The 14,791-nt window shown below is 29.8% G+C and overlaps 1 protein-coding gene and 1 long non-coding RNA gene across 2 annotated transcripts; one reads left to right on the top strand and one right to left on the bottom strand.

Moving 5' to 3' along the window:
- Positions 1 to 2,040: 2,040 nt before the first annotated feature.
- LOC101512521 (glycerol-3-phosphate acyltransferase 9-like) lies at positions 2,041 to 11,043 on the top strand. Its single transcript, XM_004516566.4, has 13 exons — positions 2,041 to 2,198; positions 4,718 to 4,909; positions 5,079 to 5,136; positions 5,556 to 5,674; positions 6,541 to 6,640; positions 8,040 to 8,135; positions 8,241 to 8,337; positions 9,092 to 9,179; positions 9,257 to 9,353; positions 9,529 to 9,614; positions 9,699 to 9,818; positions 9,906 to 10,004; positions 10,750 to 11,043. Exons 2-13 carry the CDS (start codon positions 4,788 to 4,790, stop codon positions 10,796 to 10,798), a joined length of 1,131 nt encoding a protein of 376 aa, XP_004516623.1. The 5' UTR covers positions 2,041 to 2,198; positions 4,718 to 4,787; the 3' UTR covers positions 10,799 to 11,043.
- Positions 11,044 to 11,292: 249 nt separating this feature from the next.
- On the bottom strand, positions 11,293 to 12,170 carry LOC113784939 (uncharacterized). Its single transcript, XR_003471108.2, has 2 exons — positions 11,872 to 12,170; positions 11,293 to 11,737 (listed from the first exon to the last, which is right to left on the bottom strand). It is a non-coding gene; the product is annotated as an uncharacterized lncRNA (long non-coding RNA).
- Between the last annotated feature and the right edge of the window lie 2,621 nt (positions 12,171 to 14,791).

Below are 14,791 nucleotides of genomic sequence, written 5' to 3'. Positions count from 1 at the left end.
ATGTTAATCAACTCACAAAGGTTGTGAATTAATCCATACATTCAAGGAGGTCTTGTGAATCGATTCATACTACTTCGCGATAAAGTCTTATTTTTCAAAACTTGTGTGAATCGATTCACAAGCTCTCTAAGTCGATTCACATGACTTGAATAGTTAGTTTTTGACAAATATATGATTATTTCAATTATGATGGATTGTCCACTTTTTTTAACCCGGATGAAATGCTCATTAGAGTTATCCATTGTACAACCAAAAAAGTATTATTGTATTGTATGGTTTATCTCTCTTCAAATGAAGTTTCCACTAAATAGAAAATATATAAACTCAATCACTCTTATTAGTTGATATTGACACACACGTACAATTTCTACAAGTTCTAAACAAACAACTTTGGTACATTTGATCGTGATCCAAACTTAAAATATTTATAACTACCCATAATTACTTCAAATCCACAATTGTTCTCAAAATTTGTTTTAATCACAAAATATGTATTTTAAATTAAAAACTGCACCAAAATCATATATGAAAATGCACTAAGAATGACAATGGACACCGTATGTGCATAGTACTATCAGTGTCATGTTCATATTCATATTTAAAAATAAAAAACTCATACTCAAACTTGTCCTCGTGTGGGTCACATATTTAATATTCATCTCTTTTGTCTTTTGGGCAGTTAAGTGTTAATAGTCATGTAAGTTACCCACGAATTGACTACGAAATGACAATAAATAACAAAAATATATTAAAACTCAATTAAAATACAATAATTTTTTTTTTCAAATCAATAATAAATTATTATAAAAGATAGTATTTGGCTAAATTAAAACATCCAATTAATAAAAAAAAAAGTATATATTACTATAAACATAAAAAAAGAATCTTAAAAATCATAAAAGTTGTTTATATATATATATATGAAAATTATAATTATTACTAAAAACTTAAAACACAACATTCGGTGACTTATAAAAAGGAAATAACTGTTCCTATTCTACATTCGGATAGTTATAAAAAAGATAATAACTGTTCCTATTTTTACCAAAAGGAAGACACATTATCATTCTTATAATTCATGTGTAAAGTGGTGGAGAAGATATAACTATTTTTTTATATTAATGTATCGGCATGCTCTCCTGACCTAAAAATATCTAGGTGTCTTTTTAGATTTTGAAATCTGATAATGTAAAACGTCAATCAAGTAATGAAAAATGAAATTAACGATGTTGTCAAAAATTTTAATTCGTTAGTGTTATGAATAGATGAACAATCACTTTTTATATACACGAGATGAGAGGTGAAAAGTAAAGAACCTATATACATAAATCTATATACGCTCAAATTTATGTGTAATTATTTGAAACTATATTGTATCTATATGATAAACTTTTATTCTAATTATTGTAGATATTTTTTTTACATGTGACATAATATTTAGATAAAGATGACAAAAAAAAAATAGTATAAATAGATCCTCATTGCGATCTCTACATCTAGGTAGGTAATAATAAATTAGACTAGATTAGACTTTGAAATATTTGAGTCTCAATTACAATTAATTTTTTTAGTGTTACATGTCTGTTTTAAAAGTCTGACATGATCTGAAATTTTATTTCATATTAAAATATTATAATAAAATAGTCTAAATAGTCTATTTTACAATTTTTTAAATAGCTTGAATTATGTATATATAATAAAAACTAATAAATTTACATAAGGAAAATTAATACAATTATATTTTTATATTACTCAATAAATACAAATAATAATATATATAAATGGACCTATTACATCTAATAAACTTTTTTATAAGTATTAATTTAATCTATTTAAATTAATAAACTTAAAAAAAAAATGAATCTAACATTTCTATAGTAAACTGATCAAATTAAATTAAACTTTAAATGTAGCCTCCCACTCTACGTCTAGTTTCCATTGTGTACATTCTTTTAAAAATTCCAAAATAATGCAATAGGATTAGGAGCACATTTTGAATAGAAAGAAATAAAAGGAAAATATTTTGAAATTGTCAAATAAAATAAATAATAATTTGTATCGAAAAGAGTGTGTTGTATTGTATTGTATGATGACTGTACAATCAAAACGAAAATGTTAAAAGCTTCAAATCCCCGTCTTTACGGTGACACCAACTGGTGGTTTCACGACTCCCGACGCCGGACGTCCTCACCTCAAAGGTTTTCATTTCTCAAATCTCAAATTTCAAATCTCAATTTGTTCCAAGTTCAATAATTACTACTTGTTAATTTATCACATGCATGGTAATTAACTAATTAGTTTTGACAATTTAAATGTTACTACATTTGTGGTTTTGTTCTATGCATATTGATGAAAACTTTTGCATGTATCGGTTTCTCAATTCTTTTGTCTAATTTTAATTGAACCTATTTTTTGGGAATTCTATCATGGCGTATGATTTTTGTGGAAGCTATTTTATATATTTGAATTTTAATTGGTAATTTTACTGTTATTAGAATTAGATTTATAGGTTTATTTAAGGTTGTTGTAAGCTATGTACAACCAACACTTCTGATCGAAAGCGACATGTTGATTACGTTCAATTAATTCATTTTATCAAACTATTACCGGTGTTGACGTGTCACTGTTGTACCCGGTGTTCGTATGAATATATGTGCTTCATAGGCTGTAATTGGTTTCGATGTTCAATTCGTTGAGATATGGATTGATTGATGTTGTTGTGTGTTGTTAATTTAGATTTGAATTTAGTGTTTATTTGGTTCTACGGTGATGAAAGTTGATTTCAAATTAAGTGAATTAAATGTAAATTGTGATATGTTAAGATACTTTGATGTAAAAGTGAGTTGAAAGATAAATTTGTGAATAAAATAATGTTTAGAGGTAAAAACTCCAAATCTTTATTTTAAGTTAGAATCTATTCTGTAAGTTAAAACAATTCTACTTGAGAACATACAAACATACCTAATTCAGTTTACAATTCTATAATTACTTTTGTCTCTCACAAAAGTGAATCAAAACCATGTTGTTAAATAGCAGCTATTGTTCCGCAATATGCTATTTAGTACAAAGTATGGTCAAATGGCGACTATAGTGGTGTTATAGCACTGTTGCAAAGTGGAATTTGAACAAACCGCCGTTTTCTGCGATTGACAACTCTGATCCAAACATATACTTACCATTAGCATGCCTTGAGATTTTTACTTTATTTCTCGGTTGTCCATGTTTGGATTGAAAATTGGAGATCACAATGCCTAGAATAATTTTGGTGTTTTCTTGATGCAGAAGTCAGGTCTTAAGTTTCGTTTGTTTGCTTTGTTTTAGTTGGTACTTGCAATTTCTGTGTGGAGTACAATTAAGTTTTTGCCTTCTAGATAGTGTTCCGCGCTTGTAAAGGTTGCTGCTATCTTGGGGTTGGATTTCTTAAGAGATTTGGAAGTCTCATCTCATACTTGGTTTTTTTAAGTTGTTTGTAATCTTTTCTGTTTTGCAGGATTTCTCATCTTCACATTAGTTGTGCTTTAGTCTCTTTTATCTTTATTTATTTTTCTTTAACATAAATATTAAACATCAAATTAAAGTCCTTTAATATATATCTATTTTATCTTCATGATTTCATATTAGTCCTTTGATAAAATCTGTTTCCACTTTCTCATTCTCAACACCATACTTTTTCACGTCTTAAATACTCACTTATCTAGTTTGTTGAAAATGGTTGGTACTGGTAATAATATTGGTTTGAGCATTTTTGCTTGTCTCTAAAACCTATAAGCATATTTAGTAATGAACATGATTTGTTGAAAGGAGCTGAGTCTAGAGTCACATGTTAGTTCTTGATGATTGTGGTGTTGATTTGTTTTTTATTGCATCATGGGATTGATACTTCTATAGCTTCATTTTGGTTTTCTGCTCCTTGTTGTTTCAAGGGCATAGCCATTTGTCATATGTATTGTAGATAGAATACATTTGCTTGATGCATTTTTCGTTCATCTTTCATATTTTATTATTATTTTTCTGCTTTGTCTCATCCCCGCACTACTCTCTAATAAATAAATAAAATGTTATAAAAAAATGTACACCAAATTCAGAAATTCTTTTGCTACCTAGTCAGAATTAGTGCAACAGTATTCAACAGTATTTTTTCCGAGTGTCATAAATTAATTCTTGACCAGTCATTTGAAATTAAGCATGACGGAAATTTCAACTATGCAACAATGTCACCTCTAGGATTAGGGGTGTGTAAGACACCCGTACGACACATGTCTTACAATTCACACAAGTATCTCAAAAGTACTTGTTTTTCTTTGCTTCAACACACCTTAGACACCAGACATATCTTAGACATCCTTTGGACACATCTCAGACACATCCATGAGGGTTAAAGATGTGTCAAAACAATGTGATCAATGTGGGGTTAAAAGACATTAATTTGATTATGCTTTTTGGTAGTAGATGAATGAATGAAGGTGAAAAACTATCACATCTTGTTTTAGAATATTATTTTGTAATGTTCATATTTTTTTAAATTATAATAAATAAATATGTGTATTGCATTGTCGGTGTCCTATTTTTTGGACATTAGCAGTGTTGACGTGTCTGTGTCGTGTCAAGTGTCCGTGTCGGAGTCAGTGCTTGATAGAATTTCAATATTTTAAGGATTAAGTTGAACTAATTAATTTTTCAATAACTAATGCTAAAGTGAAAATGGGTAAACTTTCAGGACCACAAGTCTTCTTTAATCTCACTTTTCCTTTTGAGAAATCACTGGAAGAAGTGATAGCACGCCACTCATGGATAACAGAGGAACACTCAAGTCTTCAAGTTCGGAATTGGATCTTGATCGACCCAACATTGAGGATTACCTACCATCAGGAGCCGCCATTCAACAAGAACCCCGTGGCAAGCTTCGCCTGTATATACGTCTTTCTTTTTCCATATTTTGTTTGTACTGTTCTTTCGATACTGAACTGGGAAATGATAAAGAAACAGTATTTTCTTTACTTTATCTTTTTGAACTTTGAAGTATGAAGTTTTAGTTGTGATTTTGATATTACTAATTTTCTCTGGATTTTTTATTCCAGGCATGATATACTCGATATTTCTCCTACTTTATCTGAGGCAGCTGGTGCTATTGTAGATGTAAGCTTTTCCCTTAATATTTTATTTAGCGTTTTACTGCTTTTGTGGTTTTCATATATCAGCAATTATTTTTCAGATAATCAGTTATATATTAAATTATTTAAGAGAGAACTTGAAGTTAAACATAATGAACTGTTGATCTTTTATAACTATACACTTTCCTCCTGCCATAAATATCTTTATGTCTCTGTTTTTTTGTTACACTCACACTGTTTAGTAGGCTATTACTGATGATAATAAGTAAACATATATTTTAAAATCTCAATATCAACTATATATATGTGTCCACACACATATGTTTGTATGTATGTAAATGGAATATAGTTATTTTCTTGTTTAATTATATATTCAAAACCTCTTTTTTCATATTAGCTAAGCTTTGATGGTTACTTACCCCTTCAAAATTTTATGCTCATCAGGACTCATTCACAAGATGTTTCAAGTCAAATCCTCCAGAACCATGGAATTGGAATATTTATTTGTTTCCTTTGTGGTGTTTTGGAGTATTGGTTCGATATTTGCTACTGTTCCCTACAAGGTTAGCTTATTCCGAACACTATCCGATATCTATTACACTGTAACTATAAAATATGGCTATAATAGGGTTTGCTTGACTGATTTTCGATTGTGTATAGACATATATCTTATAAAATGTAAATAGAAATAGTGTCTCCCATATTTATTTGTATATATTGCATGTGGCCTATATAAAACAGTCTCCGTTGTGTAGTTGAGACATTACAGTTTCATCATTACATGCCTCTCTTTACTCTCTTTCAATAAGGTATCTAGAACCTAACGAGTGTCAACACTAATCTGTGGAACTGCTGTTCCTAGTGGCATTTTTCTCTTTCGATAAACCGTGTTCCTCTTCCAGTTCCAAACTACTGCCGTCTTCCCTTTTCCGGAACCACCAGCTGCAGCACTGTCAGAAAACTGTTAACCTAACATTGTTCATCAACAATCGCTATTATACAGTATGTACTGTTCATCAGCAATTACTGTTCGCCACACATTGTTCGGGAAGTTACTATTCATTATGTGTTGCGGTTTATCAGCCTTTTTTTTGTTACTGTTGTGACATTGAGTCTGTTTTCAGTGCTTATTTGTCTCTTTTCTGCTCACACATGGCTTCAAGAACCGCCTTTGCCCCTTCTACCCACACAGTCTGATGAACGTCAGCTCTCAAGTCTCTGAATCATTTTGGTTGTGAAAGTCTAAAAAAAAAACAAAGGAAAGAGGGGCGAGTTGGTGTCAAATCATGAAATTGTGGCTGACTTTCACTATCTAATTCACCTTTTGTATTTGGCCTTTTTGTCTCTCGTTGCTGCTTTTCAGGTTAACGAGCTCTTGTTAACTGTCATATTTTCTGGCAAAGTGATTTTATCTTAATTAATCCTGCAGGGTTCTAGTGTTAACAATAGGATGGATAATATTTCTTTCATCCTTCATTCCAGTGCACCTTCTATTGAAAGGACATGACAAGTTGAGGAGGAGTATTGAGGTGCATATTTAACTTGTTCTTGCTTCTTTCTGTCTTTTTCTGTTTAATTTTTTTTTAACATTGGTTTCTTTGTATCTTTTCTTAAAGAGTTCTACAACAACTGTTAATGACCTTTCAAACAGCATAAAATTGAAATGACTTTTTAGAATTTGATTTTTTTTTTAATCCAGCTTATCTTGAACCATAATGAATTTCTGTGTTTCAGTTGTCTTGAATCCTTGATGATACTGATGTATAAGGTTCTGTGTGTGTGTGGTATGCTAATCTTGTTTTCTTAAAATAAGTTATATATACATAGGGTCCGTTTGATCTGCAAAAGAGTAAGTACTGAATATGATAGTACATGTCAAAAATTTTGTTCTGTACGATATTTGATGGACAATGGACAACACAAACATAAATAATGTGAAATTTACTACAATATCCTTTATGATATGTATAAACATTTATGACGATCAATATTAATAGAAGAGAAAGAGAGCGATTTAGGTAGGGGAAAGGGTAGATAAAGATAGAGAGGAAACAACGACAAATAGACATGGGAGAGAGAAAGCAAGAGGTGAGAGAGAGTGAGAGTGGATGGGAGAGATAGATATATAAGAGGGAGAGAGATGAAATAGCTAGGGAGAAAAAAGAGAGGAGAGAGAGAGAGAGAGAAGAGATGAATGAGACAAAAATTACAGTTTTTGTCTAGTTTCTTGTCCCCCAGTCCCACAACCAATTTTTACATCAAACATGGTACAACATGAGTTGTTCAATTCTGTCCCTCATTTTTCAGCAAATCAAACACACCCTTAAGGTTTATGGACATATTTTGGTATTTCCTTGTGTTTTACCATTTGAGTATTGTAATGAGTTTTAGATTCATTTGGTTTTAAGTATTTATTATCTGATCTCAGTTCATTTTTTCTCACTTAGTGAGGAAAATGTTGCATTTGCCTTACTTTTTGTTTCTCTTTTCACTGTCAAAGATGAACGATTTTCTCTTGGAATAAGAATATTATTATTAGTCAGGTTAGTTGTGGGAAGAAAACATTGTTGAAAGGTTGCATTTAAAAATCACATGCTTAATTAGATAAATAGAACAATCGGTAGAATATTGAATAACCAAAACAATCTCCGGAGAAGGTGCCTTTTTTAGTGACGAGATTCCATAGAACTGGATTTGGCCAATGGTCTGTTGAGCATTATTTAAATTTGTCCTCTATGTAATGATTTTCCTGATTAATGGATGTTGTATGCAGTGGATTACACGGTAGAAGTTATTTTCCTATACTTGTAATGAATTGCGTGTATTCTCTAACACGCCCTCTCTTTTTTCCCTTTGCTGGTATTAATTCCAATACATTGATCTTTTGTTCATCAAATTAAATGTATTTAAATTGTTCATTTCCTTCAGAGGTCTTTGGTAGAGATGATGTGCAGTTTCTTTGTTGCATCTTGGACTGGTGTTGTCAAGTACCATGGGCCAAAGCCCAGCAGGCGACCAAAACAGGTTTGTCTAACATTTATTAATGTTCTCATAATTACCTTATTTTCATATTCATTTAAGATAAATGTAATTAATCACTAATCGAGCTTTCCCTTAATTTTTTAACAGGTTTTTGTGGCCAACCACACTTCCATGATTGATTTCATTATCTTAGAACAGATGACTGCTTTTGCTGTTATTATGCAGAAGCATCCTGGATGGGTTGGTAAGCATATAGAATATCATGTTTGAATTACAATACACAGATATGTGTCTTCATCATGGATATGATTATTTATATTATAATTATTGGTTTGTTGGTGTTGTTGAAGTTATAAGGTTTTAGATACAAATGTCAAAGCACTAACCCTATTTATACTAATACTGAACTAATTCTAAACAAACAGGAAACAAATACGGATCGAGGGAGAAAGTGTGGCTGGTAGGCCGAGGAATGCTTTGTTACATACTATGTTGTAGTTAAGAGTTTAAGATAAGAATGAGAGGAAGGAATAAGGGATTTGAATTATTATGATTATGGTATGATATATTGATGATACGAAAGACAAAGCACTAACCCTTATTTATACTAATGTAAGACTCCTATTTGTCATCAAACATGGAAGTAAATCATGATAATATCTAAGAAATATGAAAAGCAATCCTAAGAGATATTCTAAGAAACTTTAAGTTTAAGATAATATCCAGATGCTAAAACATATGTCCTATCATCTGGCAAGTGTTTATATGATTGGTCTTAGATTTTAGCCAACAGATTTTGAATTGTTCATCCAATATGTTGAAGGGAAAAGTCATTGTCGTTTTTTCTTAGGCACTTTATCTTTTGATATTAGGTGGTCAAAATGGCTGTTAGGAGAGTGAGATATATGATGAATAATTACGGATGTTTTAGAGAAACATATAGCTTCATTATCTTAATTAATTTATGAAATTTATTTAAAATTTTAGATTCTCTGCAGGATTGTTGCAAAGCACAATTTTGGAGAGTGTAGGATGTATCTGGTTCAATAGAACAGAGGCCAAGGATCGAGAAATTGTTGCAAGAAAGTTAGTATAACTAAAAACTTTAGAAGATATATCTCATTTCAAATTCCTTTTTTCTTACATGATTATTAATGTTTCAGATTGAGGGATCATGTCCAGGGAGCTGACAACAATCCTCTCCTCATATTTCCTGAGGGAACTTGTGTAAATAATCACTATACAGTCATGTTCAAGAAGGTATATGAATCATTTGCAATCGCAGTCAATGTAAAATCCAGTTATGTAACCACCATATTCATGGAATAGCTTTTTTCTTCTTGTTGTTCTGTTATTTTGAATCCATTAACTTCTATTTGTGTTCCTATTCTCCAGAGACTTTTATTGAAGTCTTCTAATTTTTTATGGTGTTTAGGGTGCATTCGAGCTTGGCTGCACAGTTTGTCCAGTTGCAATCAAGTACAACAAAATTTTTGTCGATGCTTTTTGGAATAGTCGAAAGTAAGGTTTTCATCACGCTAATTTTTTCCACCGCTTTCACTGTTTTATGGCTGTAATAGAGATTTTAATTTCATGTATTTGCAGGCAATCATTCACAACACATCTGTTGCAGTTAATGACATCTTGGGCTGTTGTTTGTGATGTTTGGTACTTGGAGCCACAAAATCTGAAGCCAGGAGAAACACCCATTGAATTTGCAGAGAGGTAAATAATCTTGACGCGAAATGCACGCAGAGAGTTTTATGTTTGGCTTTCTTGAAATGTTGTATCCATTTTATTTTAATTTTGCAGGGTCAGAGACATAATCTCACATCGCGCTGGCCTTAAAATGGTTCCATGGGATGGATATCTGAAGTATTCTCGTCCCAGCCCAAAGCATAGAGAAAGAAAGTAAGTTTAAGTTCCTAATTGTTACAATGTTAGAAAATATGTTAAAATATCTTTATATAATATTAAAATATCTTATTTTCCCTCGCAGTATTAATTTGTAATCTTAGATTATCTGAGAATTAGTAGCAATTGTTTTGATTTGTTTCCTGAATTTCCTATTTGTTTAAAATTAGAAGTCTTGTATTTAGTCTTTAGAGTTTAGGGTTTCATGTATTTAGTCTTGTGTATATTATTAAGTGTGCATCAAGTTATTATCAATCATATCGCGCCACCATTATATTCAAAGTCATTATTTCTTCCATCCTTTTATCTGAAACTCATAACTTCACTAATTTTTCTGAGTGTCCACTGTGCTTTCATGTATTGCCTGCGACACTTATGTTACAATTGGGAATATCAATGTTTTTGACTCTACATAGTAGTGTGATGTGGTGAGTTATATTATATTCACCTAAGTATTATTTGCTGAAGATTTAAGAATTTGGTCACTACAGGAACAGCTACTTCTTAGCTGTGTCAAATGTGTTACATGAACCTTCCAGTTCTTGTCCAAATATAGTGTTAGCGTTTAATAATACTTAATGTTTGTACATTGCAAATAAGATTGATTAAAGATACTACAGTAGATTTAATAAATATTTATTTATGTAATGCTGTTATAAACTTACATGTATCTGTCATGTGTTCTAGATTTCCTTTACCGTGTCATGTTACTTAATGTGTTGGTTTGTTATGGCATTTGTAGGCAACAGAACTTCGCCGAGTCGGTGTTGCGGCGCTTGGAAGAAAAATGACTTCTACCTTTTGTATATTATTCTTATTATTATTTATGCCATTATCCAACACTTTTTTGTTGTTGTCAAGTAGCCTAACGGCTAAACTCATACACGTTAAGTGTAGAGAGATAGAGAATCTCAGGTTGGAACCCGAATCCGAACCCCTACATATCAATCTTCTCGTAGTTACCAACTGAGTTGTATTTATGGGGAGTACCTATAATTTTCTTCCATTTTAAATTTTATGCCACTATTTACATTCAGTTATGCATACTCTCAATAATGAACTTACCTGATAAATTTGTGCATGGATGATTGGTTTTTCTAGGACAAATAAGTAGGAGTTATTCAAAAGGATTGACATTATTTGACCCCTTTACATGACTTCATCCCCGTTTCATGCCTTTTTTAAATTAAGTAAGGGAGCTAGGATAGTTATAAAGTTTACTTCTATTGTTAGGCAATAATAATACAATATTGGATTGGGATACTGTAATAAAGAATTCAAACACCATAAAATAAAAATAAATAAAAAGAACTGATTCCTAACCTAGTTATGAACCCTTAAAAGTAGGGGCATTCACGTGTTCCGTTAGAATTTTATTGTAGTTTGAGTCAAACCCGAATTAACATGTGAAATCATAACATAGATTTTTTTTTTCGTGGTTTCTTATCTCTATTTAAATGTTCTCAAAAGTTCTTGAATTGTATTAGGATTGACTGATTCAGAAGTGTTTTTGTTTCGGCAATCACTTTTTAATTTTGAATCTATGAACTTGTCTACTAAAGAGTGTCATTCTACTGTCGGCCATATTCGTTTAAAGAGCCTCTCTTCTTTTAGGTGCAACAATTGATTTCTCCCACCCTCCCTTACATTGTGTCTTCCAACATTAGAGTGATGGAGATGAACATTGGCTCTGAACTTGACGAATAATACCTCGTCTTAGCATGTTTCAACTGGGAAAACACCAATCAAACATCTCAACAAAAAATAAAAAACAAGAAGAGAGAGGGTTTTGAAAGAAATGGCCAAAGTGAAGTCTTGGATAATCACAAATTCTCAATCATATAGTGCGAGAAGAAAAAGTTACCTATGCTTTGGGGTCTTTGAGAGATATAGAGTTATCATAAGGACTTGTTTGGTTTTATGTTTCCTGAAACAAACATTATAGGATTGTGATGCTTTAGTTTCATCACAACATTATGTCTAATGCAAATATATTGAATTGTTGGATGAGTCAGTTGTCAATGTTGTTGGAATTTTGATTGGGTATGAATTAGAGGTTACAGATCTGGTGGTGGCTGCTTGGTTGGTTGGTGGTAGATAATGTGAATTGAATGGAGGGCGATAAGTTTTTCGATTTGGATGACAAGAGGAAAATGATTTTATACAAAGTACTTTGTACAAGAATCTCCTTAAAAGTAGTAGCATTGAATTAAGAACAAATAAGGGCATAAATGAAAAACTAGTAGCAAAACAATATTTTTTCTCTTTTTTCTCTCTTTATTCATAAGAGATTCGTATTCGTATGCCATACTTGTTTTATTTGTTTCTTCTATTACTCTTGCAAATGAATAGATTGAAATTTAAACTTTCTTTCTTACTTCTCTCTCACTTCACTCTCTCTTTTAAATTTAACTCATATAAAGTGAGAAGTTAATTAAGGGAATAAATCAAATATTTAAATTATAATTATTCATGTTTAGTCATGTATGTATATATAATGTCAACTATTAATTTATTTATCAACAATTGATATTACTTATTTTATTTTTTAAAATAAATTATTCACTTTACATGAGTTTAAATCCTCTCTTATCTACTACTCTTAAGCCAATTACACCATAAAAATTCATAAATGTTTTGTCATTTGAACACCTTTTTCTTTTATTGAATAAAATATATGTAAATCTCGTTATTTTGACAATGAGTTAACATAATGCGGTGGACATACGTGAATGTCATTTATTGAGAGAGTTGATCTTGAAAAACAATACTAGAGGGAGTGTTGTGGACACTTTTCTTCAAACCAAATCTAATTATTTGAAAAATCATGAACGGGGTGATTAGAAAAACACTAATATCCAAAAAAGGCTTAAATTTTGTAATTAATTAAAATGAATGATTATGATAATATTCTATCTTTATTTTCTTCTGTTTTTTAAATTTTTTTTATCATTTACATATTCAATTAATTTTATTTAAGAATTTTTTTTACGTGTTAAGAGTCTTATATTAAATAAAAAGATATATTTATAAATGAAATTAATTTTTTATATTATAAGTTAATTTTATAAAAGTTGAGTTATGTGTAGTGCAAATTTAAAAGATATTAGATCAAATGGTCAAAATTAAGGCGGTTTTATTTTTATTTAATAAAAATTTCAAAATTTAAAATTTCAACTAATCAAATGTTAATCGGACCAAGTAGATGGTGTGACCGTACAACAGTTATGAAATCGTGCATGATATAAATCTAACGAATCATTTTAAAAAAAGTCTCATCTTAATCATAATTATTATCTAAAACTAACGTGCAAATGTTTTTTTTGCGCGTTTTTCACGAATAAATATTAAAATAATATATTTATCATGGTAAAATTATATCATTTAGTATTATTATTTTATTTTATTTCTTTTTTTGGTTCGATTAATATTTTATTTTAATTACTATATTTTTATTTTAAAACTGAATTTCAATTTATGTATATTTGATTTTTTTAAGATTGACTTAAATATTAGATTTGATATAAAGTTTGATTTGATTGAAATTTGACATTAGGATTAACTTTAATTATTTCATTTGATAAATGAAGATAAAATTTTAAATAATAAAAGATTTTAAATTAAAGAAAAAATTAGAAGAAAACAAACGATCATAAAAAATAGTAATTTGTTTTAATTTAGTTGGATGAACCAACCCGCCATGTTTTGTGTTTGTTCAAAGTTTTAGAGTGGATTAATTTACATAGCTGAATTCAAATTTTCAACTCAACCCACCTAAAATAATTGGCAAAATGGATTGGCCCTCTAATAATCAACCATCATCAAACTACAATAGGATAAATCTTTAGATTATTTTACATGCATTTTTGGAATCACGTCGAGAGAATATCCTTTAAATATTACATACATAAATCAAATGTCAAAAGTTAAACTAATAGCTAATTTCAAATTCAATACTTCACTTTACCTTTGACTTTGGTTTAATTGATAATAAATACTCACCTTTTATAAGATCGTGAGTTCAACTCACGTTGCATATATGAGAACTTTTCTGATAATTTGTACATATCTCTGTTAACGTTCTTAATGAACTCCAAAATCAAATAATGTCAAGATCCAAAATCTATTATTTCTCCGATATTATGATCTCATGCTCCCGATCAATCCATTTTCTACACTTAATATGTTTATGGATTCAAACTCTCAGTCCTTTAATAGAAGAAAATACCTGATAGGGTCACATCCTCACAGTTTCGTCTGTTACATTTTTTCTATAAATAATTTTAATTTTTTGATGATACAATTTTTCTTTAAAATAAAAATTAAAGCTTCAAAAAAATTAATTTTAATAATTTATCTTAAAATGTCATTATTTTTATTTATTTGATATAAATTTTTTAGATAATTAAATTTTAAAAATTGATTAAAATAAAAAATTATTTTGAGAAAATTTTTATTAAAATAAATTTTCACAAATTTCTTTTTAAAACATTATTTTTGTCATGTAAAAATCTTAATAACATATATGAAATGTTAAAATTATTTTTTTAATTGATAACAGACTAATTTTAAAATCAATTTTCACAAATTATTTTTAAAATATAATGTTAAATCACTTTTTTCAAATACAAAATAACCCGACATTTAACGGTTTTACGTTTTTGCAGTATTTCAATTTGATTACTCATTTGGATTATTTCTTCAATTTGGCAAGGAAAAAAGAAAGATAATCAATCAGTGGGGTCCACAGCATTTTCATTTATTTCCTGAAGTTCAAAGAAAGA

Source organism: Cicer arietinum, chromosome 8, assembly GCF_000331145.2.
Source record: "Cicer arietinum cultivar CDC Frontier isolate Library 1 chromosome 8, Cicar.CDCFrontier_v2.0, whole genome shotgun sequence".
Lineage (NCBI taxonomy): Eukaryota > Viridiplantae > Streptophyta > Magnoliopsida > Fabales > Fabaceae > Cicer > Cicer arietinum.
Note: the sequence above shows the minus strand (reverse complement) of the source record. Positions and strands in the feature narration are given on the sequence as shown.

Coding starts and splice junctions, on each gene's coding strand:
- LOC101512521 (XM_004516566.4), top strand. CDS start 4,788: ATGGATAACAGAGGAACACTCAAGTCTTCAAGTTCGGAATTGGATCTT. Junction 8,136..8,240: donor CCAGCAGGCGACCAAAACAG/GTTTGTCTAACA, acceptor ATTTTTTAACAG/GTTTTTGTGGCCAACCACAC. Junction 9,615..9,698: donor GCTTTTTGGAATAGTCGAAA/GTAAGGTTTTCA, acceptor ATGTATTTGCAG/GCAATCATTCACAACACATC.